At 50.4% G+C, this 27,831-nt stretch overlaps 1 protein-coding gene across 3 annotated transcripts in view; it reads left to right on the top strand.

The window, feature by feature from the left end:
* Nucleotides 1–27,831, top strand: part of TECPR2 (tectonin beta-propeller repeat containing 2) — a 96,653-nt gene that overhangs the window by 49,411 nt on the left and 19,411 nt on the right. For 2 of the 3 annotated variants that reach the window (XM_068540247.1, XM_068540257.1), the window contains exons 12-17: nt 2,014–2,194; nt 3,405–3,546; nt 6,808–7,048; nt 7,726–7,815; nt 9,393–9,626; nt 18,670–18,818. In XM_068540247.1, the coding sequence (XP_068396348.1) occupies nt 2,014–2,194; nt 3,405–3,546; nt 6,808–7,048; nt 7,726–7,815; nt 9,393–9,626; nt 18,670–18,818 (1,037 nt within the window). Of the gene's footprint in view, nt 1–2,013; nt 2,195–3,404; nt 3,547–6,807; nt 7,049–7,725; nt 7,816–9,392; nt 9,627–18,669; nt 18,819–19,119; nt 19,181–27,831 lie in introns of those variants that run through there. The other variant, XM_068540266.1, reaches the window with a different exon arrangement.

Genomic DNA, 27,831 nt, shown 5'->3' with positions numbered 1-27,831 from the left:
TGTTTTACATTTGGTAGTGTATATATGTCCATGCCACTCTCTCACTTCGTCCCAGCTTACGCTTCCCCCTCCCCGTGTCCTCAGGTCCATTCTCTATGTCTGCGTCTTTATTCCTGTCCAGCCCCTAGGTTCTTCAGAACCATTTTTTTTTTTTTTTTTAGATTCCATATATATGTGTTAGCATGCGGTATTTGTTTTTCTCCTTCTGACTTACTTCACTCTGTATGACAGACTCTGGGTCCATCCACCTCACTACAGATAACTCAATTTCGTTTCTTTTTATGGCTGAGTAATATTCCATTGTATATATGTGCCACATCGTCTTTATCCATTAATCTGTTGACGGACACTTAGGTTGCTTCCATGTCCTGGCTATTGTAAATAGAGTGGCAGTGAACATTGTGGTACATGACTCTTTGAATTATGGTTTTCTCAGGGTATATGCCCAGTAGTGGGATTGCTGTGTCGTATGGTATTTCTACTTTTAGTTTTTTTAGGAACCTCCATACTGTTCTCCATAGTGGCTGTATCAATTTACATTCCACCAACAGTGCAAGAGCGTTCCCTTTTCTCCACACCCTCTCCAGCATTTATTGTTTGTAGATTTTTTGATGATGGCCATTCTGACCGGTGTGAGGTGATATCTCATTGTAGTTTTGATTTGCATTTCTCTAATGATTAGTGATGTTGAGCATCCTTTCATGTGTTTGTTGGCAATCTGTATATCTTCTTTGGAGAAATGTCTATTTAGGTGTTCTGCCCATTTTTGGATTGGGTTGTTTGTTTTTTTGGTATTGAGCTGCATGGGCTGCTTGTAAATTTTGGAGATTAATCCTTTGTCAGTGGCTTCGTTTGCAAATATTCGATCCTCTGAGATTGAAAGCCCTTGAACATCTGGCTCGCTCTCAGATGTGGCAGAGCCGGCATCCTAGCAGCTCCTGCTTGAGCCCAGAGGGCAGCCTTGCCAGCTCTGGGCCACATGCCGGCCCTGGTCTCTCCAGCCTGGTTCCCATGTCTCCCTTGAAAGTGAAAAATAGCTGGAAAGGCATACGCTCGTCCAACTTCCAGTGGCATCTGAGTTTCATTCCTGCTGGGGAAACAGGGTACTTCTGGCCTGGGGGTGAGGAGGGCCTTAGGAGTCACCTGGGCAGTGGTTGCAGACAAGCTCAGACCACCCAGAGCTACTGGGTTGGAGTCTCCAGGGTTGTCCTGAGGGTTTGCAGTGTAAGAAGTCCAGGAGGTGATTCTTACCTAGTTGAGTTTGAGGAAGTGCGGCCCAAGGACTGTGATACCGTAGGGTGTTGTTGTGGTCGGGCAGGGAGCGCGCTGAGTTCCGAGGCCTGACTGCAGGCTGAGACTGTGGAGTAATACGGGGTTTAGATGACAGCTGCTGTGCCAGCTCCCTTAGGAGTGGCCTTGAAGCTCGTTAGACAGAGGTTGCAAAGAGGCGGGGGAAGAGCCCTGGGTGGGGAGTCGGGGACGCTGAGCTCTGGCCCTCACCTTCCATCTAGGAAATTCGGGGTTTTCATTTTAGCAGTGGAAGCCCCGCATGCCACGTACAAAGCAGGGGGAGGGGAACCACCTGTTGGAGGTGCTCTGCAGAGGATGCCTGGAGCCCTCAGATCCCTGTGGGCCCAGGGGCAGCTGAGGCTCCGAGGGGCGTGGCCACAGAAGACGTCTCTCGGCCTGGGCCCTCCTGGCTCCGGAGCTGGCTGCTCTCCTGCACTGGGCTTTCACGTTCTTTTGGAACATTTTTAGCTACTTTGGGACACCAGAGGATTCGGAATTGTTATTCCTCCAGTTTTCAAAGAGCATCTGAAAACAGTTCAGGTGGATATTATATTTAAGCACAATCTAACTATTTTATGTTGAGTAGACCTTAAAAGGAGAAAGTACTTATTATGAAAGGATATAGCAAAATACCAAAAAAGAAAAGTAAGCAAACAGAATGAAAATGAGGTGTGAAGTCCTGATTGTGTGTCTTTGGGGGCTTCCTGTCCTTCTCCCCGGCAGGTCTCAGCGTGGATCGCCCCTGTGCCAGAGCCGTAAAGGTTGACTGTCCGTACCCACTGTCCCAGGTCGCAGCCCGAAACAGCGTGGTGTGGGCGCTGACGGAGCAGAGGGTCCTCCTGTACCGGGAGGGTGTGAGCAGCTTCTGTCCTGAAGGGGAGCTCTGGAAATGCGACATCGTCAGGTATCGGGGGAGGAGCAGACACATTTTCAGCGTCCCGTTTGTCCCACTGTCTGTTCTTTGTCAACTTGACTCTTCTTAAGGGACCCATGTGAGCCTCTCCTGGGCAGAGCTGGTTCCCTGAAGGTTTCCAAGGTCATGGTGTTCTCTGGGATTGCCAGAGCCAATTTCAGCAGCCTGACCTTGAAGACACTCTGTGCCTCTTTCTGACTGGCAGACTGGACATTGGGTCAGAGCTCAGTTTTATAAATGCTACTGCCCTCCTGTGTAATCTCAAGCCCCACACGGTCATGAGTCTCTCGTGATGGTCTTTCTATAGAACTGCCCAGTGTCAGATAGTTTCCATTTAGAGTCTCAGATGACTTAGGGCCAAATATTTTTCTTTATTATCCTCCTAGTCAGTTGAAATTAATCTCTGAATTGCAATTTATTTCGTTACTTTCTACCAGTCAAAATTTTAATTAAAGAATTACTGTCAGATCATTTTGCTGGTGTGAAATTATCAGTAGTCTTTAGAAAAATTAGATTAGGATACTCTCGGTTTGAATTGAGCAACCCAGTAAACTTGAGTGAGCACCTGTTGTGAGCCAGGACCGTGCTGGGCTGAGTGAGCGTGACCCTGCCCTGCCCTCGAAGAGCTCCCCACCCGGGGCAACCAACGCCAGTTAGCGTAGATGGTCCTGAGCCGGAGAGGGACGCGCAGCACCGAGGACGCCTCGGCTCCCCCTGCAGAGGTCAGGCAGGCACCGTGCAGAGTGGACCCGCAGCTCGGCCTCGAAGCTGGCGGGGACGTCACCGGCTGGGTGGGAGGAGGGCACTGCCCGCAGAGTGGGCAGCGTCTGCCAGGCTACAGCTGCCCAACACAGCCTGGCACGCTGCGGAGTTTCTGTTCGCTTAATTGGTGAAGGCAGAGGTGGGGAGATGGGCCACTCGGGGCCTGGAATCCCTCATGTGCCTGCTCTCTTCTTCCCTGGGTTAGTTTCCCTTAAGAGCTCCCCCTACCGTCCTGGGCCTTCAGGGAGTCTTTCAGACGCCCCCTCGCTTCAGAACAGTATATATCTCACAGTCGTTTAACTCGAAACTCAAGCTTCCTTCCTCGGAACTTGTCTCTTGTCCCACACTGAGCCCCCCAGGATGCTTGATGCCGGCATCCTAGACGCTCTGGGGGCCATGAATGCGAGTGCTGACTCCACGCTCTCTTCCTCGTTTTCAGTGAAAGGCAGGCTTTGGAACCTGTCTGTATCACTCTTGGGGACCAACAGACCCTATGGGCCCTGGACATCCGAGGACACCTGTGGTTCAGAACTGGCATCATCTCCAAGAAGCCCCAAGGGGACGACGACCACTGGTGGCAAGTAGGTGTTGAGCTCCCGGGCCACGTGCCTGGGTGCCTCCCTGAGTCGGGGGCTCCGCTCTCCCTCTTACAGCCCCTCTCTTTTCCCTAAAGAGATCGGGGGCTTGGAGTAAATAAACAGTGTTCGCTTTTACTATTGGATGAGTTAGACTTTGCTGTATTTGAGCACACTAGAAATATCAGGGCACAACAAGGCTGTGCTGTATTCAGTATCCTATGATAAACCATAATGGAAAAGAATATTAAAAAAAAAAGAATGTATACATATGTATACCTGAATCACTTTGCTGTACAGCAGTAACTAACACTACATTGTAAATCAACTATACTTCAATTTAAAAAAAAAAAGAATTATCAGGGATTTCATCACAGGACGTAACTTGTGAAGCTCTCTTTGCTTAAATATGTAGGCTTTGTTTATTTATTTATTTATTTTTAAATTTATTTATTTTATTTATTTTTGGCTGCGTTGGGTCTTCATTGCTGTACGCGGGCTTTCTCTAGTTGTGGCGAGCGGGGGCTACTCTTTGTTGCAGTACGCGGGCTTCTCATTGCAGTGGCTTCTCTTGTTGTGATGCATGGGCTCTAGAGCACAGGCTCAGTAGCTGTGGCGCACGGGCTTAGTTGCTCCGCGGCATGTGGGATCTTCCCGGACCAGGGGTTAAACCCGTGTTCCCTGCATTGGCAGACGGATTCTTAACCACTGTGCCACCAGGGAAGTCCCTGTTTATTTATTTTTTAATTTTGATGTTATTTAGAAATTTGTCATTATATGCCAAATAAATCCAGTGACAGCCATTTGAAGACCTAGATAATAATAATGATTAATTCTGGAGGAATGTACTAAGAAGAAAAGAGATTAGACCATAGATGTGAAAAACCCAACCTACAATTAAAATTCACTATCTCTGCTTGTACAAAAGGCCTCGTAAGTAAATGGTATTTCAATGAAGAAAGGGGAATTTTCCCACATGCCCCCAGAAAAGTAAACACTTTGAGAAATAGTAAGGTAGGGGCTTCCCTGGTGGCACAGTGGTTAAGAATCCGCCTGCCAATGCAGGGGACACGGGTTCGAGCCCTGGTCCAGGAAGATCCCACATGCTGCGGAGCAACTAAGCCCATGCGCCACAACTACTGAGCCTGCACTCTAGAGCCTGCAGCCCACAACTTACTGAAGCCTGCGTGCCTAGAGCCCGTGCTCCGCAACAAGAGAAGCCACCGCAGTGACAAGCCTGAGCACCGCAACCAAGAGTAGCCCCCGCTCGCCACAACTAGAAAAGCCCGCGCGCAGCAACGAAGACCCAACGCAGCCGAAAATAAATAAATAAAATAAACAAAAAGAAATTAAAAAAAAAAAAGAAGTAGTAAGGTATAATCAAGCTGACTTTTGCCCTTTTGGCACCATTCAGTGTAAACGTAACGCCCGTGGTCCCCCAGCGTGGCAGGTAAGGCTGTGCTGGCATCGGTGGCTGTGGGATACACAGCAGCTCTTGAGTGTTCTGTCTCCATTGATTGGTTCAGGAGTTACTGTCGTCTTAGACTTGCCTCGTCGAGGGCAGGTCTTCCAGTGGCTGCGCTCAGGTCTTTCAGATGAGGATGTGGAAAAGTAAGCTGTGTTTGCTCTTTGATGAGTATGTGTGTATATACACAGTCTCTAATTTAATACGCCAGGTACTATTTGAAAAGTTACACAATTGATTGAAAATTACCCTCCCTGTATTTGTAACCATATTATATGGTTTTATACACACACACACACGTACACACACACTCAAGTGTAATAGATGTACTAAATTCTGTCTTTAAGTAGCCTAAAGAAAACTCGTTATCATTTTATCATAATATTCAGAACATTGTCTTCAGAGAAATTTGACAGAATCATCTCTGAGGTGTTTGGAAACAGAGTTATTTTAATTACTATAAGATTGATTTCTCTGTAGTGCTAGAGCCAGCATTATGTTTGGCTGTTAAACCTTTCTTTTCTTTTTGTTAATTTGCATCCTGCTTATCTGCCAATCCTGGGTGCTGGGACTGAGCCTGTCACAGACTTTCTGTGTGGCCTGGCGTCATGCACCCCGAGGAAGGGCAGAGCTCCCGGGCCATCACACGGCAACGTGGCACTGGTCCCCAGGTACCTGCCCAGCGTCCTGTGGGCTCTGATGGAGTCTTCCTAGCCAGGCTGGCATGTGCTCTGCTCTTCAAGAGAAGCAGGGCCGCGGGCTCTGCAGCAGGGCCTTGGGGCTGACGTGCTGACACTGTTTGCTTATACCTCAGTGCAGGCAGCAGCTCACAGTCAGTGCGAGCCCTTTCACAGATAAGAAGGGCCACAATCGCACATGTACTACAGTACTGGTTTTTATAATAGTTTCCTTTTTGTGTGTTTTGTTTATTATGTGTTAAGTTCCCTATCCTAAGTGATGTCACTTTCACTCAGCACTTCGCTGTGTGTGACCTGGGAGTGTGGCCTGCACGAGGCTGTCCTAGGCGTAGGGCGGTGACGTTCTCTGTAACCCAACCCAGCAGGGCAGAAGTATGTGGAAAGTCACGCAGAGTCAGAGAGCTTTCTAACAGCCAGAGCTGGCCGGCAAGGGAGAGGGTTCCTTAGAGGGCAGCACCCTGGAGAAAGATCTCTTTCAGGAATGTGAGAGAAGCGTGTCTTGAATCTGAGCCCGGGTGCATTCTACACATCCAGGACAGGTCTGGTCTGTGCTACTGTTCTGGCATGATTATTAACAGTCCCAGTTAGGTCATGAATTGCTTCATCACGCTACTTACACTGCCTTTTTAAACGCATATTATGATTCTAAGTATTGTACACTGTTGTCCCTTAGAAATTCCTAAATTTTAAAAGCAAAATAATCCTTTCTCACCCGGGTCGCAGGGTTTTCAGAACCCAGGAGGAGCATGAACTCAGAGAAAGCTGCTGTAAGAATTAGAATAAAAGACTTATAGGGTGCGAGGGGGTGATAGTCATAAAAATAATACATGCTCTTTGTAACAGGTCCATGCAATAGAAAAGTGTATAAAATAAAGGGTGAACGTTTTCTTCCATCCCTCTGAATCCACCCCTCGGAAGTAATCACAGCCAGCAGTGGGGGGTGTCCTGCCACACTCCTCTCCAGTCCTCACACAAATGTGCACGTGCACGTGGGTATTTGGGTGTTTGAGGGGTGGGGGCCAGGCCCTTAGCTCTCAGGCAGCGAGCGTACAGAAGGCGCTTGTACCTGCACTGAGAGCAGGTGTCTGCCCGTCTCCCCTCCAGGTGAGCATCACAGACTATGTGGTGTTTGACCAGTGCAGCTTGTTCCAGACCATAATCCATGCCACACACTCGGTGGCCACAGCGGCCCAGGTGCCTGTTGAGAAGGTGGCGGGTAAACTGCGCATGGCGTTGTGGTCTCAGCAGCTCCAGTGCCAGCCGAGCCTTCTAGGGGTCAGCAGCAGCGGCGTCTGGATCTCCTCGGGCAAGAATGAAATCCACGTCTCTAGAGGAAGTCTCATCGGTGGGTGAATCACTTCATTTCCACGCCGGCTTGATAGGCAGCTCCTCTTTAGAGCCAGCATTTAAGGAAAAGCTTTATGATCTCAAGTGGAAAAGATAATTTAGTGCCAGTGGTATGAAGTGTCTGGAATGGAGGCATTCCCTCTGCTTTCTATCACTTCCCTCCTTTCAGTCTGTCATTCCTACGGCTTGGATACCAGCGTCTGGGTGGTGTGCGATCACTTCCCATTAGGAACCTATTAGGCCCTAAGAAGAGCCCGTGGAGCTCATTTTTATGTTAATAATTTCCAGCTAAATGAAAAAATCCTCCCATTCCTGAAGAGCCTAGTAGAAAAAATGATTGCACTGTTGAACATGCAAGGCTCTGGCCAGATCTGTAAACGTAGGTGTAAATCCACGTTTACCCACTGGGGCTTCATTTCTGTGAGTGAACCCTGCTTTGTGAATTTTCCGCAGCTCTCCTCCCCCCGCGTGGCCGCCCCCGACCCTGGGCTGGACGGTGCTCTGCTTGTCGGGCTGGCTCTTGCAGTGCTGGCTTGGGTCTCCTACTTGGAGGACACTCTAGAACCAGCTGTAAGGGGTTTTGAAGACCAGCTGTAGTCTAGAACTAAAGTTCTGAAGTATGTATGGTTTTTCTTTCTTCTCTCGTTAACATACTCTTCCCATTATTCTTTCTAGGCACTTACTGGAATAACGTTGTTCCCCGGGGGACAGCTTCTGCCACGAAGTGGGCCTTTGTGTTGGCTTCCACTGCTCCCACAAAGGAAGGTTGGTTGGGGAGTGCAGTGCACGGGTTACAACCATGTTACAGCAGTCTGACAGTTAACAACCATGGTCTGACGTGGCCTAGTTGGGGCGGGAGCATGGCCGTGGGGCCCTCAGGAACTGGATGCGCTGGTGTCACAGGCCCGCAGCCCTCGTTGGCTGAGCCGAGGGCCCCTGAAGCTGGATAGGCCTGCCCAGGAGAGAACGACCTGGTGTGGTGACCTGAGTGGGTCTGGAGGCGAGCTGCCCTTCCGAAGGAGGGGAGCGTACAGTGTGACCGCTGAGGCCGGCCGCTGTTGACTTCAGCGACATGTCTCAGGGCCAGTAGGCACCAGGCTTCTCTGGGTACCTGGCCATTTCCCCTGTGAATTCTGTCACCTCCTCACAGGCTGGTTTACAGCCTCTGGCTGGCCTAAGTCCCACTGTCATGCCCCTGGTAGGGCACACCTCCCAAAGCCCTGACCACAGCTCGGGGTTTGGAGCCAGGAGAGGCAGTGCAGCTACCCCAGGAGCTGGGAGCTGGGGCAGTCAGGCGGCCCCAGCGGAGGCCGAAGCCTCCTCCCAGGATCGCGCTGAGGGTCAGATGAGAAGATGTCGGGCGTCTCTGGTTCAGAGGGAGCAGTTGGTGAGTTCGAGCCCGTAGTCCCACTAGGATGTGCAGAGCTTGGTCAGTACAACAAAGTGCTTCCTCCCCAGATTGTTCTGACCACAGTCGTGCAGGGAGTAAGCTCTGCAAACCACAGGTTCTTTCCCAAGCTTGGCACAGGTCATTCGGCAGCAAAGCCTGACCTGAGCTGATGGGAGGCTCCTTAGAGCCTCCGTCTGTCGTGCTGACTGTGACGGTGACGCGTTTTGTTGCAGGAACGTTGCTGCACGTCGTGGGTGGGTGGGTGGGTGGGTGGGGGTACTGCTGGCTCCCGGGCTGTTCCGTAAACGTATGGCATACCCGTTACCTTATGTTTTCAAGATCCCAGGTAATTTTGAATTCCAGACCATAACTGGTCCCAAGTTTCCGATATACTTCAGATAATATATTCTGACTGAGGTTTTAACTTCCCCAAGTGTGGTTTGCATTTTAAAGTGAATTAAACCTGAAGGACTCTAAAAACAGGGGAGAGAATGAAAGCATGTAATTTTGAGGTGAGGATGGGAAGAAAAGGCTTTGCAGCTTTCCGGGCCTTTTCCAGCAGCCTCCGCCCCGCCAGCCCTCCCCTCACCCGCCACCAGGACAGGGGAGGTTCCTCGGTGCCGTCCTTCTGAGGCATTGCCGACCTTGCTCCCTCTAGGACGCTGGTTAACACACCAAGTTGAACGCTTCCCGGTCCATTATACAACGTCCAAGGTCCGGGCCTCTGAGGCAACGTTGTGGGCCCCCTGAGGTCTCGTTAGCCCAGCTTCCTTTCATTTCTTCCAAGTGTGTCGGACTTGTTTCCTATGAACTGGCTGGTCCCGGTGCGTCCCCCTGAGTCCTGGCTGCTCCTTCCCCGAGGTGGGGAGTGAGGGTGGGAGCTGGGCAGCCAGACTCTGCAGGCAAAGGCTGCCCCGAGAGCCTCGCCGGTGACGCCGTGACCTCTCCGCAGGAAGCTCCCTGTGGCTCTGCCAGAGCAGCAAGGACCTGTGCCGCGTCAGCGCCCAGCACGCCCAGTCACGCCCGTCCACCGTGCAGCTGCCCCCCGACGCCGAGATGAGGGCCTACGCCGCCTGCCAAGACGCCCTGTGGGCCCTGGACAGCCTCGGCCAGGTGTTCATCCGGACGCTGTCCGCGAGCTGCCCCACGGGCATGCACTGGACGAGGCTGGACCTCTCGCAGCTAGGTATGCCCGCCCCCGCCGCCAGGCCCTGCCTCCCGGCCTCATCGGGAGGGGTGCCCACCCGCTTCCCGGGGCCCTGTGTTCAACTCTCGTGAATTCCTGTAGGCTGCGTGGTCGGTTGCTGGATTTCAGGAGGTCGATTAGCCGCTCCTGCAGGGTAATGGGCCTCTTAAGAATTTCGTGAGGAGCTTTTCTTTCCCACGCTTTACGGGTCGCAGGGTTTTCAGAACCCAGGAGGAGCACGAACTCAGAGAAAGCTGCTGTGAGACACGCTCGAGATGATGCGGTGGATGCAGCTGCCTCTGCTGGTCTGTCTGAATGTGGCGGCTGCTTTGTGCGCTTTCCGTCTGGGGGACCCGGGGTCCGCGGCCCGCTGCCAGGAGAGCGCCCAGGCCTCCCTCCGCTGGAGGGGTGTGTGCCGCTCCCGCTGCCGCCCTTCTCTGAGTCCCCCCCGCAGGGCTGCAGGGCAGCCATGCAGCATGAGGCCGTTTATAAATCAATCATTCCTGTTCCGAGGAGTACGACGATAGAATGAGCCCACACCCTGAGGTTATCCTCTGGGCAGAGGGGCAGGTGTGGCTGTGAGAAGGTGCAGGCTGCGCCAGGCAGCTCCAGAGTGCACGCGAGCCTTAGGGATACTTCCCTGCCCAACGGGTTCCCGTTTTGGTGAACTGACAACCAGTATTTTGTTTGCTAGGTGGTAGAATTGAATTTTACAAGCATTTAACGTTAGAGAATTCAACCACATGTACTCGTTTGGAAAAAAAAAAAAAAAAAAAGGACAAAGAAGGCAAGAAGGGAAGGGAGGACAGGACGCCTTGTCCACCTCCCGCCCTGGCAGCCCCTGGCTGCGTCTCCAGCTGACGGGCCTCTCACCGTCCCATGATGTGCAGAGGGATCGTCATTCTTTTGTCCCACGAGGCCCCCAAATACAGCCCAGCTTAGCTAAAGAAGCAGGTTGGTTCTCCACTAAAGAAGCAAGCTTTGTTCCAAGGCTAGGAATTTTCCAGGGTCATTTTGATTATGCTTTTGGCCTCACTCGCACCCTGTGTTTTGAACCTAATCCCAGCCCCAAGGCCGGTCCCCGTCCAGCTTCTGAGAGCGCCTGCCAGCCGCCATCGTCGATGGTGATGGACCAGCGAGGCTGCAGCTGGCCGTGCCTCTGCCTGCCAGTGCGGGGCAGCCCTCCTGCCGGCCCCGGGGAGCCTTTCCTCGGTTCAGAGGTCCTGTGGGCCTGAGCCACCCTCCTTTGGCCCCCAAGCAGACCAGGTTGGGAGTTTCTGGAGGTAAAAAGGCCAGGGCGAGGTTGGTGTCCTCCTCGCTGCAGGATCCTGGGAGCGCTGGGGGCCCTGCCCTTGCCCCCCTCTGGGGCAGAAGCGGAGCTCGCTGCCCGACACCCCCGCTCAGAGGAGGCCGCTGTGCCGCAGCACGTGCCGAGAGAACGGCCTTGAGCGCGGCTTGGCCTCCGGGCTCCGGCCCCCGGCTCACGCCTCCCTTCCCGTTGGGTCCCGTCCTCCCGCACTGGCATGCTGGCCAGAGTGTTACAGCCTGTGAGGCGGCTGGCTGGGTTTCCCTGGGGTCGGTGGCCGTTCTTTCAAGGGGAGTGACTCGGCTTTGGTGGGATTGAGTCTCACTTTCAGAGTGGGAGGGGCCAGACAGGGCCACCCTGGGTTCAGGATGTGCTTTGGCTTTCTCTGCGTGCTGGGGGCAGGGGTGCGGGAGCCGAGAACGGCAGGCTTTCGCAGAGCCGCCCTGCCTCTTGCCTGCAGAATCGTCCAGAGTCCAGCTAGGCCCGGAGTGGGTCACACAGACCGCAGGTGAGGTGGTTGGGCCCAGGAGCGGGGCTCCCGGCAGAGGCAGGGCGGCAGCGGGAGCGGTGCTAGCCGTGCGCAGAGCCGGGCCCCGGGCGAGCTGCTGGGTCACCTTCAAACCTCAGTCCTCACCTTTCTGAGGGTGACAGCAATCCCCGCCCCAGAAGGATGGTGCAAGTAAGCATCGTGTGCAAACGCAACCTGTCTCAGGCAGGTGTGACGGCCTAAAAGCTGCCCAACTCCTCAAGCTGCTGGGGGAGGGGCGGTGCTCGCTCGCGTCTGGCGCTGTGCGTGACGGGGGCCGAGTCCAGGAAGCTCTGCCTTTCTTAGTCTTTCCTGCCCTGAGCTCTGGATTTTGTTTATCTGGGTTACTGGCCGATACTGAGAGGATGGGTAAAGACTTCTTTTACCATTTTCTGAACGTCCTGGGAGAACGAAGCAAGTCCAGAGTTGGTAGGCAGCGGAGGCGTGCAGGGACCAGCAGGAGGGGTGCTGGCCTTCCGCGTGCCAGGGTGGGGGGCAGCGAAAGGCAGGTCAGGGCCACCAGCTGCTCTGTTGTTTGGCTCTTTCCAGGGATGGTCTGTGTAGCCTGTGGGACAAACCGGTGAATCAAGGTTTCTTAAAAAAGTATTATTTATATTAGGGGATGCAGATTTTGAGTTCAGGTGTGTGCTCCCTGCCAGTGTCCGTGGCAGGCTGTCATCCGGCAGCACTCATTGGAGAGTAGTGAACAGAGAGTGTAGTAACGCAGGTAACGTTAATGCTGCCTTGCTTACTTGCCTGGGGTTACCTGGGACGCTTCATTGTTTTAAAAGTTGGCCATGGTGGTGCTCACAGCAGTGAAAGGAAGCACAGCCTTTTCAAGACTGTGGTTCTACATGTGAGGATTCTGTTCAGTAGCAAAATTCTCTTTCCCAGATGCACTCTTTTTTTTTTTTGGAAGTATAGTTGACATACAATATTATATTAGCTTCAGGTGTACAGTATAGTGATTTGATATTTTTATAGATTACACACCATACAAAGTTGTTATTATTGTTTATATTCCCTGTGCTGTATGTTACATCTTTGTAATTAATTTGCTTTTTATTTTTTTAATTTAAATTTTTTTTATTTTTTATAAATTTATTTATTTTTGGCTGCGTTGGGTCTTCATTGCTGCGCGTGGGCTTTCTCTAGTTGCGGCGAGCGGGGGCTACTCTTCATCGCGGTGTGTGGGCTTCTCATTGCAGTGGCTTCTCTTGTTGCGGAGCACAGGCTCTAGGCGCGTGGGCTTCAGTAGTTGCGGCACGTGGGCTCAGTAGTTGTCACTCGCGGGCTCCAGAGCACAGGGTCAGTAGTTGTGGCGCACGGGGCTTAGCTGCTCCACGGCATGTGGGATCTTCCTGGACCGGGGCTCGAACCCATGTCCCCTGCAATGGCAAGTGGATTCTTAACCACTGCGCCACCAGGGAAGTCCTTATTTGCTTTTTAAATGGTAGTTTGTATCCCTTAATCCCCTTCACTTGTTTTGCCCCTCCCCGCTTCCTACTCCCCTCTGGTAACCACTAGTTTGTTTTCTGAATCTGTGAGTCTATTTCTGTTTTGTTGTATTTGTTCATTTATTTTGTTTTTTTAGATTCCACATATAAGTGAAACATACAGTATTTGTCTTTCTCTGTCTGACATTTCACTAGATGTAACACTCTCCAGATCAATCCACATTGTTGCAGATGGCAGGATTTCATTCTTTTTTAAGGCTGAGTGATATTCCATTGTGTGTGTGTGTGTGTGTGTATATACACACACACACCCCCCACATCTTCTTTATCCATTCATCTGTTGGTGGACACTTAACGTTGCTTCCACATCTTGGCTATTGTAAATAGTGCTGCAGTGAACAGCATGCTGGGGTGCATATATCTTTCCAAATTAGTGTTTTTGTTTTTTTCAGATGAATACCCAAGAGTGGAATTGCTGGATCATATGATAGTCCTATTTTTAATTTTTTGAGGAACCTCCATAATGTTTTCCATAGTGGCTACACCAGTTTACATTCCCACCAACAGGGTTCCCTTTCCTCCACATTCTTGTCAACACTTGTTATTTGTTGTCTTTTAAAATTTTTTTTTTTTGGCTGCACCAGGTCTTTGTTGCAGCACACAGGATCTTTGTTGCCACGTGCAGGATCTTCGTTGTGGCATGCAGGATCTTTAGTTGGTGCAATGCATGTGGGATCTAGTTCCCTGACCCCCAGGATCGAACCTGGGCCCCCAGCATTGGGAGCTCGGACTCTTAGACACTGGACCGCCAGGGAAGTCCCTTGTTGTCTTTTTGATGATGGCCATCCTGATGGGTGTGAGGTGCTATCTCATTGTGGTTTTGATTTGCGTTTCCTTGATCATTAGTGATGTTGAGCGTCTTTTCATGTGCCTGTTGACCATCTGTATGTCTTCTTTGGAAAAATGCCTATTCAGGCCCTCTGCCCATATTTTAATTGGACGGTTTGTTTATTTGATACTGATTTGTCTGAGTTCTTTACAGAGTTTGGATATTAACCCTTTATCAGACAGACTATTTGCAAACATCTTTTCCCATTCAGTAGGCTGCCTTTTCATTTTGTTGATGGTCCAAAATGTACTCTTTTTCCTGACTTCACTCCTCTGTTCCATTAAATTCTGCTGGAAAGGGCAGAATTCTCTCTGGCTGTTTTTGCTTCTCTGCCAGCCAGTGTGGTTGGCAGTGTCTCTTCCACCTACCCCAGAAGATCTGGGCTGTCTTACCCTCTGCTTCCCTCCCGCCACTGCCAGGGTTAGAGCTCCCCCTCCACACCTGCACTGCCATAGCCGCCTCATGGCTCCAGGTGTGCCCACCTCCTGCCATGGTTGCCCGATCTCTCCTAAAACATGGCTCCCGGGCTATGCCCTCGATGCCCTGCAGTCAAGTTCCAGTCTTCGGGGTAGCACCTGGTGCCCTGGCAGCCTGACCCAGCCTGCCTTTCGAGGGCCTCGTGCAGCGGGGCTCCGGCCACCCGCCATCGCTCTTCCCTGTGTGCCAGGCCCGTCTGGGCCCCTGGGGTCGCCTCTCTTCCCGTGGCCTAGACTGTCCTCCCTGCTCTCGCCTACTTCAGTCAGCATCCCCACCCCGGGGCTTCTCCCTGAGCTTCCTGCTCCTACTCTGTCCCAACAGTCACTTTGGTCTGACCTGCGAGGAGTTTCCACGTGGAGGTGGAGGTGGAGGGGCTCTGCCAGCAGGGACCTTGTGCACGGCCACATCCCCACGCAGCGGGAAATCGGACTGTCAGGGCAATCCGTCGTCGTTTGTAACTCCATTTCTAGCTGATTCTGGGATATGAGTTTTGATTTCTCGTTACTGATAATCACAGATAAAACTGTCTTAACAGCAGGTACAAGATGTCTTCACCTGTAGTTCATCAGTCCAGCTCCAGGTTGCCATCCGCCTGCCCAGGGCATGAGGTAGGAGATGCTGGCTTTATCAGAGCTGTTCAGAGATGTGCTTCACCTGGTTCCCTTTCAGTCCTGGCCTCTACAGGCGTTCTGACACTGAAAACAAGAAACAAAAGCCCATCTTCCCAGTGCCGAAAACGTGATCCGGACTACCTCATGCTGGCACTGACCTTGGGCAGCTCCAGGTCATTGTAAAGTCTGCAGTGTCACCAGTCTTTACATTGCAAGCAGACATTTCAATTTCAAGCATGACTTTAGCAAAGTATCAAGTCATGAACATGATTTCTGCCTTTAATTTCTTTTTTTAAGAGGTAGCATCTCTCTTTTCTGCTCCTATACAAATTACCAAGTCAATTGCTACTTCAGGATTAGATTAGGAGAATTCTTTTTCTCACTCTCTTTTTTTTTTAATTGGAGCATAGTTGATTTACAGTGTTGTGTTAATTACTGCTGTACAGCAAAGTGATTCAGTTATATATACATTCTTTTTTAGCATTTTAATTTTTTTTTAAATTTATTTATTTTATTTATTTACCTGCTTTTGGCTTGTTGGGTCTTTGTTGACACACGCGGGCTTCTCTAGTTGCGGGGAGCGGGGGCTGCTCTTCGTTGCGGTGCGCGGGCTTCTCATTGCGGTGGCTCCTCATTGTTGCAGAGCACGGGCTCTAGGCGCGCAGCATTCAGTAGTTGTGGCGCGCGGGCTCAGTAGTTGTGGCTCGCGGGCTCTAGAGCACAGGCTCAGTAGTTATGGCGCACGGGCTTAGTTGCTCCGCGGCATGTGGGGTCTTCCCGGACCAGGGCTCGAACCCGTGTCCCCTGCACTGGCAGGCGGATTCTTAACCACTGCGCCACCAGGGAAGTCCGTGAAGGTTGCTTTCTGCTCCCGCGAAGTTGGCTGTCGGCCTGTCAGTCTTCCGATGGTTGTGGTAGTGGTTCCCAGGTGGTGGCTCACTGACCCCGTGCGGTGCTCTGTGGCTCTGCCCCTGTGTCCCTGCGGCAGGGGACAGCTGAAAGGCAAGGCCCTCTTGCCAGCTCTTTTATGGTTCAGTTCAGAAGTGACAGATCCCTTCTGCTCACAGCCCATTGTCCAGAACCAGTGATGGGGCCCCGCTTAACTCCAAGGGACACTGACGAGCCAGGGAGTGCTGGGGGGGGGCCAGTGTCCTCTGCCACCTGCCCTGACCTCATGCACCTGCACCCAGGCAGCCTGGGAGACCCTCTGCGAAGTCGGAGACTACGGAAAAGCCCTCGATTAAATGCTTTCTTCTTTGACCTGTCTCTTCAATTCAGAATAAGCTGATTTATACACTGAAGTGTATATTCTAGCAACCTTTTAACGTTTATTCTAAAAGAACGCTTGCCTTGTAATATGAACTCCATATTTCACTGGTGGTGGTGTTATTTGCTGCTAATTCTGAGGTGCTGACCCAGTGTGTTTTTGTCACCACATAACTCTCTTCACATGAGCAGCTACCACCTGTAGTTCCTGTTAGGGCAGGTTGACGACTCCAACATAAAATTATTTTTTAATTAGCATTTTAAAATTAGAATTTGTTTCTCGGCCGTTTCTGGAATTTACTGCTGAAAGTACTTTATTTGGATCGCTACAGATATTTTCATGGGCAATGTTAGAGCTCTGGGAAGTCGAATATTTTAACTCCCCGGTAAGACATTCTATAAAAGATTTTAAAAATACAGCTAATTTCAGTATAAGAGAAATCATCAGGAAATGTACAAAGGGATACTAAGAATTTTTTCAGTAGTAGTGGGTTGATACTTTTAAGCTAAACACATGTGACGAGATTCCCCCATAGCAGGATCCGTGCCGGTGCGTTGTGGTGTAGGCACCTGGGCTGTCATCTGATAGCGGTGACGACTGTGCGAGGCGGCCAGGAGCAGCACTCCTGGTGCATGTCGCTGCGCCGCCTTTTCCCTGCTTCACAGTCAAAACGGGTCATCCTCTAACTTAGCCATCAGAAGACAAACCTTTCAACCTGATAAAACGGGCAAAAGACTTGACAGACGCTTCACACAGATACCCCCCATAAGCACATTAAAAGATTCTCAACCTCACTAGTTACCAGGGAAATGCAAATTAAAACCATGACAAGTTGCCACTTTACACCTGCTAGAATGGCTGACAGAGGTGCCAGAAGTGGATGCTGGTGAGGATGTGGGCCACCAGCACACACCGCTGGTGGGCGTGTAAAATGGGAAGACTGGTGGTCTCTTCCCACGTTAAACAGATATCTACCCTATAGCCCGGAGCTCCACTCCTAGGTGTTATTCAAGAAAAACAACACATGTTCAGAAAAAAAAGTCTTCTGCAGGAATGATGATAGCAGAGCTTTACTCCTAATAGCAAAAAGTGGAAATGGCCCAAATGCCCATCAGTAGGATATACCACTAACTGTGGCGTTTACATGCAGTGGACCTCATACTCAGCAGTAAAAAGGAGTGACTGGATGAATGTCATGAACAGAACATCACACTGAGTGGAAGAAGCCAGGCCCAGGGAGTGCATACCTGTGATTCTGTTTTTACAGTCATCTAGACCAGACTGAACAGATACGTGGCGATAGAAATCAGAGGAGTGGCTGCCTCGGGGCAGAGGGGCAGAACTTTCTTGAGAAAGGGGCTTGAGGGAACTTTCTGGGGCGATGAAAACATTCCATAACTTGATAAGCCATGGGTTACCCAGGCACGTTCATCTGTCAAAAGCGAGGGAGCTGACCGTGTAAGATCTGCGTGTTCATGGGTTGTGGGGCCCCGGAGGTCAGAGGTGGCTGGCGGGGAGGGTCAGGCTGGCCTGGGTTCAAGCCGCAGCCTGCCCTTTGCCTCCCGGCTTCTCGGCGTTCTCTCCCGGGGTCTGTGTCCTGACGGCCTCACGCACGAGCTGGGGCGGCAGTAGCCACGCATCATGGTCGCGCAGGTCAGTAACTATGGGCTGTTGCTCTTTCTGCCAGATAAACTATTAATCAAATTTCTCTTTGAAGACTCCTCCCATTTCCTTTCCTCTTAAAATTGGTTTAATAAGCAAGGAGACATGTAAAAAGAAAAATGAAGATCCTGGGAGGCTTAGTTAATTTTAATTCTAATTAGGATCCAAATTACCTGAAAGAGGGACTTCCCTGGTTGTCCCGGGGTAAAGAATCCGCCTGCCACTGCAGGGGACACGGGTTCGATCCCTGGTTGGAGAACTAAGATCCCACATGCCGCGGAGCAACTAAGCCCCCGCGGCATGTGGGATCTTGATCTCTCGCGCCTCAGCGAGAGAGCCCGCATGCCCTGGAGCCTGCGCGCCACAGCCAAAGAGAGAAAACCCACACGCTGCAACTAGAGAGAAGCCCACGCACCACAACGAAGATCCCGCGTGCTGCGACTAAGACCCTACGCAGCCAAAAAAAAAAAGATTACCTAAAGGATGAATTCCCTTGCCCCAAATCCAGAATTTGCTGGTAATAGTCACGTATCTGAGGAAGCTAATCATGGGGCCCACAATGAGATATTAATTCCCGGGCTTGGTGGCTCAGGGCACTGTCTGGGTGGCACGTTGATTACTCTGCCCGTGGCGTGCAAGGGCTGCTCTGTGGCGCGGGGCAGGTGCCAGGGCAGCCAGGGCCTTGGTGACTCCCGTGCGCTGTAATGTTCTCGAGCAACAGAGTTCACGTGCAAAGACAGCAGCATCTCTTTCTTTGAAGTGTAAAATCAAAGGTCATAGATTAAATGAAACATGAGTCATCTTACAAGAGTAATTAACGTGTGTACTTTTTCTCTGTTTGTCTATAGGAGCTGTAAAACTGATGAGCCTGGCATGTGGGAATCAGCACGTCTGGGCCTGTGATTCCAGGGGTGGAGTTTACTTCCGCGTGGGTACCCAGCCTCTGAATCCCAGTCTGATGCTTCCAGCCTGGATAATGATTGAACCGCCTGTCCAGGTAAGCAAAAGTTAACTGATACTAACTTGCTCGTCAGTAAGCCGCTCGGGTGCTGGTGTCGGGGAGAGGACCACGCCTGCGAGTGTGGCCTCCCGGCCGCGGCCACTGGGGGAGGAGGGGCGTGTCAGGGAGCCTGGGGGCTAAGGTGTGCCCCAGGTCAACACACGCTCGTTCACTGGCATCCCACGCCTGGAGTTTGATATTTGTGAAGTTCAGGGCCGAACAGATTAACGATTATCTGAGCCAATGCTGCTTTTTTTCTTTCTCAAAATAAAACTGTTTCATTTCTGACTTTTTACAGAATGAACATTATTTTTGAAAATATCAAACAATATCCAGAAGTATAGAGAAGAAAGTAAAAGTCATTTTAAAATCTTGTCATGGAGATAATGTATTATCATTATTTTGTGAGTGCCTTTCCTGGTTTGTTGAAGAAATTCTTCTCGTGCGCCCCATCCCCTCCCCCGACCCCGGCCATATTTCAGTTTACCATGTATCCTAAGTGTTTTTCCTTTTCCTTTGACTGTTCCACCACTCGAATCAGAAGCGGGAGTCTGATTTTAGTGTACTGTTTAGTTACCCTTAAATACCTGATGGGCCTGGTTGCTATGTTAATACTTATTTCTGCTAAAATTCATAAGTGGGGGGCTGTGATGTAATGAGCGTTATTTGCTCTAACTGTTGCTAGTCCCCACTTTGTGACTTTGTTGGGGAAAAAAATGAAGTTGCCACATGCAGAGGTGGCAGTGTGGCAGGAGTGGTTAGTCCTTGAAAAAAAAGTGCTTAAACGGGGACAAGAAGGAAATCAGGTGTTTGGGTGAATGCCTGGGTTCATGACTGTCTACATTTTGGGCATCATGAACCCTCAGGGATGGGGCAGCTGAGGTCAAGGTGCAGGGCTGGTCATGAGGACCACCAGTCCTGCCCATGGGACACGGGGCCTGTGCTGGGAGACCCTACAGTTGGACAGGAGTCAGGTCCCGAGTTCTTTCAGGCCATTGGTCAGCGCTCGTGGCCACGGGGAGGCGGGCTCCACGTGGATCTTCGTCCTCACGGGGTCCTGCGAAGAGCGAGTAGAATCGCGTCTGTGAATTAGAAAGCGCTGTGCAGACGCCCGCTCCGCGTTCGTCTGCACACGGCGGCGCGCTGGCAGCCATGGTCAGGCGACAGGGGAAGGCGTTGTCGCCGGCACTGTGGGCCCTGCTGGCGCGCAGCGAGGGTGAAGGCAAGCTGACCTCTAGCTGGTTTCATTGCTGGTCTGAAGCCCCCTTAGACGAGGCACCCTCTTGTTGCCTGCTCCCGTAGTATGTCGTTGTCAACCCGACAGCTTTATGTTATTTCTTAAAGAGTTACAATTCACCCTTCTACAGCATACAACTCAGTGTTTTTCAGTATATTCGCAAAGTTGTGCGACCATCACTGCTATCCAATTCTAGAACTTTTTCACCACCCGAAAAGAAGCCCCCTACCCGTTGGTAGACACTCCCTTTTCTTCCGGAACCCCTGTCTCCTCAGCCCCTGGCAGCCACTAATCTACTTTGTATTTCTATGCACTTGCCTATTCTGGATTTTCCTTTTCCATATAAATGGAATCATATAATATGTGGCCTTTGTATCTGCCATCTTTCACTTGGCTTCACGTTTTCAAAGTTCATCCACGTTGTAACGTGTGTCAGTACTTTATTCCTTTTTATGACTGAATAATATTCCATTGTATGCATAGACCACATTTTGCTTATCCATTCATCAGTTGATTGACATTTGGGTTGTTCCTACTTTTTGGCTACTATGAATAATGCTGCTGTGAGCATTCGTGTACAAGACTATGTGGACATGCGTTTCCAGTTCTGCTGGGTGTATAACTTTAAGTGGAATTGTGGGGTCATGTGGTGATTGTATGTTTAACTTTTCAAGGAACCGCCAGACTGTTTGCCACAGTGGCTGCACCATTCTACATTCTGCCAGCAATGTATGAGGATTCCAATTTCTCTACATCCTCACTGCAAAATTTTTCTTGCCCAGTTTTTAAATTCTACCCATCTTAATAGTTGTAAAATGGTATCTCATTGTGGGTTTCTTTTAAAAAACAGGGTAAAAAAGTTTATTGAAACAGGAAAAATTAATTTTTATATTGTGTGGGTTACTGAATGTTCTGATTTATATTAGAACAGACCTGTAGAGAAAGGAAAGCTGATCTGATCCAACTTGGCACTTTCTGCTATAATTCGTTTGGTTTTTATTGTTTGTTTTTTAAAGATTTTTTTGATGTGGACCATTTTTAAAGTCTTTATTGAATTTGTTACAGTACTGCTTCTGTTTTATGTTTTGGTTTTTTGGCCACGAGGGATGTGGGATCTTAGGTCCCTGACCAGGGCTCGAACCCGCATCCCCTGCATTGGAAGGAGGATTCTTAACCATTGGACCGCCAGGGAAGTCCCTCAATAGGGTTTTTAAAAATTTAAATATAATTGACGTATGGCATTGTATTAGTTTCACAGGTACAACATAATGATTCAGTATTTGTATATCTTGCAAAATAATCACCACAATAAGTCTAGTAAACCTCTGTCATGATACATAGTTACAAATTTTTTTTTCTTGTGATGAGAACTTTGAAGATCTACTCTCTTAGCAGCTTTCAAATATGCAATAAGTATTAACTATAGTCATACTGTACATTACATCCCCATGTCCTTGTGATTTTGATTTGCTTTTCCCTAACGACTAATGAGCATCTTTTCATGTGCTTATTGGTCATTTGTATATCTTATTTGGAGAACTAAAATATTCAGATACTTTGCTCATTTTGTAATTGGGTTGTCTTTTTATTACTGAGTTGTAAGACTTCTTTATATCTTCTGGATAGTAGACCCTTTTAAGAATTATGATTTACAAATGTTTTCTCCCATTCTCTGGATTGTCTTTTCACTTTCTTTATGGTGTCCTTTGATGCACAAAAGTTTTTTATTTTGATGAAGTCCATTTTATCTACGTTTTCCTTTAGTTGCTTGTGCTTTTGGTGTCACATCAAGGACTGCATGAAACTGCGAATTCCTCTTCCTTTCAACATTTAGATTCTAGAATAACCTCTAGGAAGCAGAGCTAAAACTGGGGGAAGAAAGCTTTACTTGGAGTGCTCTATTGACTGTGGTGATCTACAGCTTTGCCCAGGAAAATGGCCAAAATAGAACAAATTCACATGAAAGGGCCTCAAAGCTGTGCTTTGAATAAAGTAGTGATTGCTAAATAGGCTGTTAAACATTAACTATTTCAAGTAGTTCCGCTAAATGAGACCACATTTTCTTATTCAGTAGCTTCAGTGTGCTGTAGAAGAAATGCACTTGGCCGTGGAATTTGTAGATAGAGAGTTGGTTCCTGTGGGGACAAAAAACAGGCTTTACATTTGCACAGGGCCCTTTGCTGCGCTTTTCCAAGCCCTGCTGAGGACCAAGGCCTGGGCCAGCCACTGCCTGCCGGAGCTGCGATGGAACGCTGTGTCCAGGCAGCGTGTCACATGCTCGGCGGCCTCACACTCAGTGTTTTAGGACAAAGCCTACCTTTAAATTGAATTTCAAATTCATCTTAAAGTTGCAGAGGGTCCTGAGAAGACTAGTCCAGGGGCGGGGTGGGAGTGGGGTGGGACGAGGCCTTGTTAAAAGGTTTAGAAAGGGGCTTCCCTGGTGACGCAGTGGTTAAGAATCCGCCTGCCAATGCAGGGGACACGGGTTCGAGCCCTGGTCCGGGAAGAGCCCACATGCCACGGAGCAACTAAGCCCGTGCGCCACAACTACTGAGCCTGCGCTCTAGAGCCCGCGAGCCACGACTTCTGAGCCCACGTGCCACAACTACTGAGCCCACGTGCCACAACTACTGAGCCCACGTGCCTAGAGCCCGTGCTCCGCAACAAGGGAAGCCACCGCAATGGGAAGCCCATGCACCACAACAAAGAGTAGCCCCTGCTAGCCGCAACTAGAGAAAGCCCACGCACAACAACGAAGACCCGACGCAGCCAAAAGTAAATAAATTTATCTAAAAAAAAGATTTAGAAAATCAGGACAATTTGGTTGAATTCAAGTATCAGAATGTAAATGGGGTTTCCATGTTTTGATCATAATCGACCTCTTTTTTTAAAAAATTTATTTATTAGTTATTTTTGGCTGCTTCAGGTCTTCGTTGCTATGCACGGGCTTTCTCTAGTTGCGGCGAGGGGGGGCTACTCTTCGTTGCGGTGAGCAGGTTTCTCATTGCGCTGGCTTCTCGTTGCGGAGCGTGGGCTTCAGTAGTTGTGGCGCACGGACTCAGTAGTTGTGGCGCACGGGCTTAGTTGCTCCGCGGCATGTGGGATCTTCCCGGACCAGGGCTCGAACCCGTGTCTGCTGCATTGGCAGGTGGATTCTTCACCACTGCGCCACCAGGGAAGTCCTCGACCTCTTTCTGGTTTGTTTTATTTCTTCTTGGATGTGCACGTCCTGGTCTACAGGTAGGATGTGTGCAGCTGAAGCAAATGGGCGCGGTAACAGATGCTAAAGGGCACAGAGAAGTGAAGCCACAGGGGTCTTCCGAAATTAGCAGCGGTTTCTCTATTTCTGTGTCCCTTTCTCTTCCCTGGTAAAACATCCCTCCTGTAGGAGTTTTGGGGTGAAGTTTTAACAAAGTACTCAAAACGAATGACTCAGTTTTCAGACTTGCTAACATTTGGAAGGATGTGGAGAAAATATTTATAGTTGTGTTTAGCATCTTTTCTCTGGAGTTTGCTGCTTCAGTGGGAGACTTTTCTGTCCATAGTAGAGGTGTGTGCAAAGCGAGCCCAGTTGATGCTGGGATTCCGCTGCCCGGGGGCACTGAGTGCCCGAGTGGAAGAGGCTCGTCCAGCTGCCCCACCCGCACCGGCCCCCCCGCTTCCTTCGGAGCATGCTCGCTGCCCTCCCCTTGCCCCCTCCGCCTCCAGAGCAGTCCCTGCTCTTCCCTAGCCCGCCCAGTGTCCTGCCCTCCCTTTGCCCCCTCCGCCTCCAGAGCAGTCCCTGCTCTTCCCTAGCCCGCCCAGTGTCCTGCCCTCCCCTTGCCCCCTCCGCCTCCAGAGCAGTCCCTGCTCTTCCCTAGCCCGCCCAGTGTCCTGCCCTCCCGTAGGGGAGGCTCCAGCCGACTCTTCCTGTGTGGACTGGCCCATCTGGTCTCCGGGGTCGTTTACTCTGCCTGGATTATAGCTTTTCCTGGAAAAGAGAGAAACTAGGAAAACTAAGACTAATATGACTGGTAAATGGCCAAATGAACACTTAAAAACTTACTTTAAACTCAGCTGCTTTGGGTAATTCTAGCTCTATGAACAGAAAAAAAACAAAATAAATATGCAAACATGATAACAGGTAATCCCATGAGAATGCCATGCTCGCAGATGCTGCCGGCGGGCACAGAACTTGATGCTGCTTTACACATCCAGATCTTTAGAGAAGTTCACAGCTAGCGTCAGGAAGGCTTGCGTTGGAGAGGCGTTAGGGTTAGAGAAGTCCCCCACCCCTGCTGGGCCTTCCATTGACTCGTCTCGGGGCACCGGGAGCGCGCAGGGTGCAGGGAGAGCGGCTCTCACTCTCTGCTCCCGTCCAGGGCGGCTCTGGGCAACCCTGGATGCTGCTCATACTTCCTCCGCGGCTGGCATAGGTCACAAACACAGGGGATGGAGATGGCAGAAGGAGCGGGGCACCCACACCCCAAAGCCCAGCTCTGCAGGTACAACCAGCCACCTGCTTCTAAGAGTTTTGGGGTGTTCTGAAGACTCGTGTTCCCTCTTGACATAAAAGTACAAGACCTTGGGGGTAATTAAACCAGATTCCTCTCACTGCATTTGGGGCGCCATGGGTTAAATCCCTCCTCACATCCCAGTGAGCGATACCACACAGAGACACGACACGGCATCCTGGGACAGGGAGCTCAGAGCTCCACGTGCCAAACATGAGACACAGTCGCATCTGACAGTCCCGCTTTTTTAATAAGAGAGAGAGAACAGCACTGCTAGTTACATGCTTAGTGTCTAGGAGGTCCCTGCTCCTGAGGATGTTGCCAGGGGTTCATGCTGAGGCCCAAGTTGAGTTCTGCAGGGTGCTTGCAGCATGGGCAGCGACATCCCCTGCACGATGCTTCCCAGAGGAGGTTTTCTTCCCATGGAGAATAAAAATGTCAGTTACCAAGTATGTCTGATGATTCTGTTTTTGTTTAAAAGAAAAATACAATTATGTGCGGGACTTCCGTGGTGGTCCAATGGTTAAGAATCCGCCTTCCAGTGCAGGGGACGTGGGTTAGTTCCCTGACCAGGGAACTAAGATCCCACGTGCCGCGGGGCAACTGGGCCTGTGTGCCACAACTGTGGAGCCTGCGGGCCACAACTAGAGAGCCCGTGTGCCGCAACTACAGAGCCCACGCGCTCTGGATCCTGCGTGCCGCAACAAAGAGCCCACGCTCCTCAACAGAAGATCGCATGTGCCTCAAGTAAGACCCGACACAGCCAAAAATAAATAAGTAAATAAATATTTTTAAAAAATTGCGTGTACGTTGAAAGAATCTATAAAGATATACAGCAAATGATAGCAGTGGTTATAGCTGTGTGGTGCTGTTGTGGCTGATTGCTTTTCTTCCTTTAATTCACTTCTGTTTTGTGAATATCTTGCAATGAACTTATATTACATACGGAGTAAGTTCATAACTGAATAATCTAATAAGAATCAGTCTTGGGAAGTAATCAGAAATGTTCGCAAAGCTCTTTGTTTTTATGCTGTTGATGACAGTGGAAGCTTGACTGTGTCCAGTGCAGACAGCGAGGCCACATAAGGGAGTGAAGCAGGGGTGGCACCCGCCCTTGTAAAGAGTCTGCTTAGCGGGTTATCACAATGACAGTTATTATAATAATTACGGATGGGGACTTCGCTGGCGGTCCAGGGGTTAAGACTTGGTGCTGTCATTGCCGAGGGCCCGGATTCAATCCCTGGTTGGGGAGCTAAGACCCTGCAAGCCACGCAGCGCGGCCAAAAAATAAATAAATAAATAAAATGCATAGGCAGGGCATTACAACAGTTGTTATGGCTTTATCCTTTATGTTCTAGAAGCTGGGGAAAGATTGCACACGTTAGGTAGAAAAATGGGAGCCATAAAAAAGACCCAAATCAAGCTTTCAGGGATAAAAATTGTAATCCCTGAGATGCAAATCCCCTGGCTGAGATCAGCGGCAGTGTAGACATCGCAGGAGAAAAGGTGAGCTCGAAGACACAGTGATAAAAAGCTTCCAAACTGAAACAGAGAGAAAAGAGACTGGAAAAAAAAATGCAGGGCATGAGTGAGCACAGGACAACTTCACGTGGCCTAATATAAATGTAGTCAGAGTTCCAAAGGAGAAGAGAGAGGGGGAGGTGACAGGAAAAATACTTGAGGAAATATGGCTGAAAATATCCCGAACTTGATGAACTAATTATGTTGAGTGAAGAAGTCAGGTGGAAAAATAATACATATTATAATGATTAATTTACATGAGATTTAGAGAACGCTGACTCATCTATAGCTACAGAGAGCAGTGGTTGCTTGGGGACCTGTGCGGGCAGCAGGATTGGGGGGGGGGTTACGGAGGAGGGGTGCGGGGTGTCAGCAGTGTAGGCATGTGGCAACAATGATCAAATTGTACCCTTTTTTTTTTTTTTGGTCGCGTCACTCGTTTTGTGGGATCTTAGTTCTCCAACCAGGGAGTGAACCCAGGTTCCAGCAGTGAAAATGCCGAGTCCTAACCACTGGACCACCAGGGAATTCCCACAAATCATACGCTTTAAATGTGTGCGTTTTATTAGATGTCAGTCACACCCCTGTAGAGCTGCTTAAAATGTATCAAACAGTAAAAAAGTCGAAAGGAATGCGAGAGTGTGCGGGGCTGTGCTGGGCGCTGCAGGGGAGCAGGAGTGAGGGAGGCCGCCCCTGAAGGGAGGTAAAGGTTAAGTGACCAAAGGCAGAGGGGGCAGTAGGTCAGGGTAGCAGCCAGGAAGGAAACCCAGGTCACCAAGGGTTGCCAGCTCTGGCTCCTGTGGACGATGTAGTCCTTGAACTGGGCCTGGCAGACCCAGTGGGCACTTCCAGTGACCAGCAAGTAACGCATTTGGCCCAGTGTTGCTGAGTAGGGAAAAGTGCTGCTCCGCGGTGCTTTGGGCAGGACGGTTCGTTTTTGGGGACAGTCCATTCTTGGGGACCATCCCGAGCCTGGTGAGACGTCAGTTTCTTGTGCCTCTCGACTCTAAATCCTGGTCGTACCCAGCAAGACCCTCTGGGAGGGTAGGGTGCAGGAAGGGCATCGTGTGACAGGGGAGACTCAAGAGGTCCTCGGGCTCAGGTTCTGGGGCAGTTGGCTCTTGGCCTGGAGAGTTTGCCGTTGACTCCAGGGGCAGTGGGTGCCCCCGACGGCTGGGGCGCGACAGGCTCTAGGCGAGGAAGGCCTGCAGTGAGCCGTGAAACTCTTCGGCCTGGTTCCCTGGATCCAGAGTGCACGTCTGTGAGGCGCAGGGCTGGGGTGGCAGGTGCGTGGGGACCCTGACGCCGAATGTTTGGGGCACAGGAAGCCAGTGTGTGTTGGGGCCCAGGCCTCTCAGTGACGAGACCGGCTGCCCCCGCCGTGCCTGCCAGCTCTGTTGCCGACCCGTCAGGTCTCGCTGACGTGGCGGGAAGGCGTGGCGGCATTTCCCCCTCAGCAGCAGGGGACAGTGCTCGGGGACACAGTGGCCCCTGGGGCTCTGCCAGCCAGGACCTCCAGTGGCGGAGTCTGCTATTTGAAGTCCAAAGAACCTGAACTAAAAGTTATGTTTTTCCATATGAGACCAAATGACCTTGGGCAAGTTGTCCGAACTCACTGGCCCTTCATCTCCTGACCAGGAAAGTGAAGAATTACATCCACCTGGGGACCGGCTGAGGTACTTGCTGAGAATGTCCAGGCCTGGGTCCCTCCCCTGGAGATCAGCTCAGCGCGATGGGGCTCAGGCATCTTGGTTGGTTG

The sequence above is a fragment of the Eschrichtius robustus genome, chromosome 1 (genome assembly GCF_028021215.1).
Source record: "Eschrichtius robustus isolate mEscRob2 chromosome 1, mEscRob2.pri, whole genome shotgun sequence".
NCBI lineage: Eukaryota > Metazoa > Chordata > Mammalia > Artiodactyla > Eschrichtiidae > Eschrichtius > Eschrichtius robustus.
This window is presented reverse-complemented; position numbering and strand designations above follow the sequence as displayed.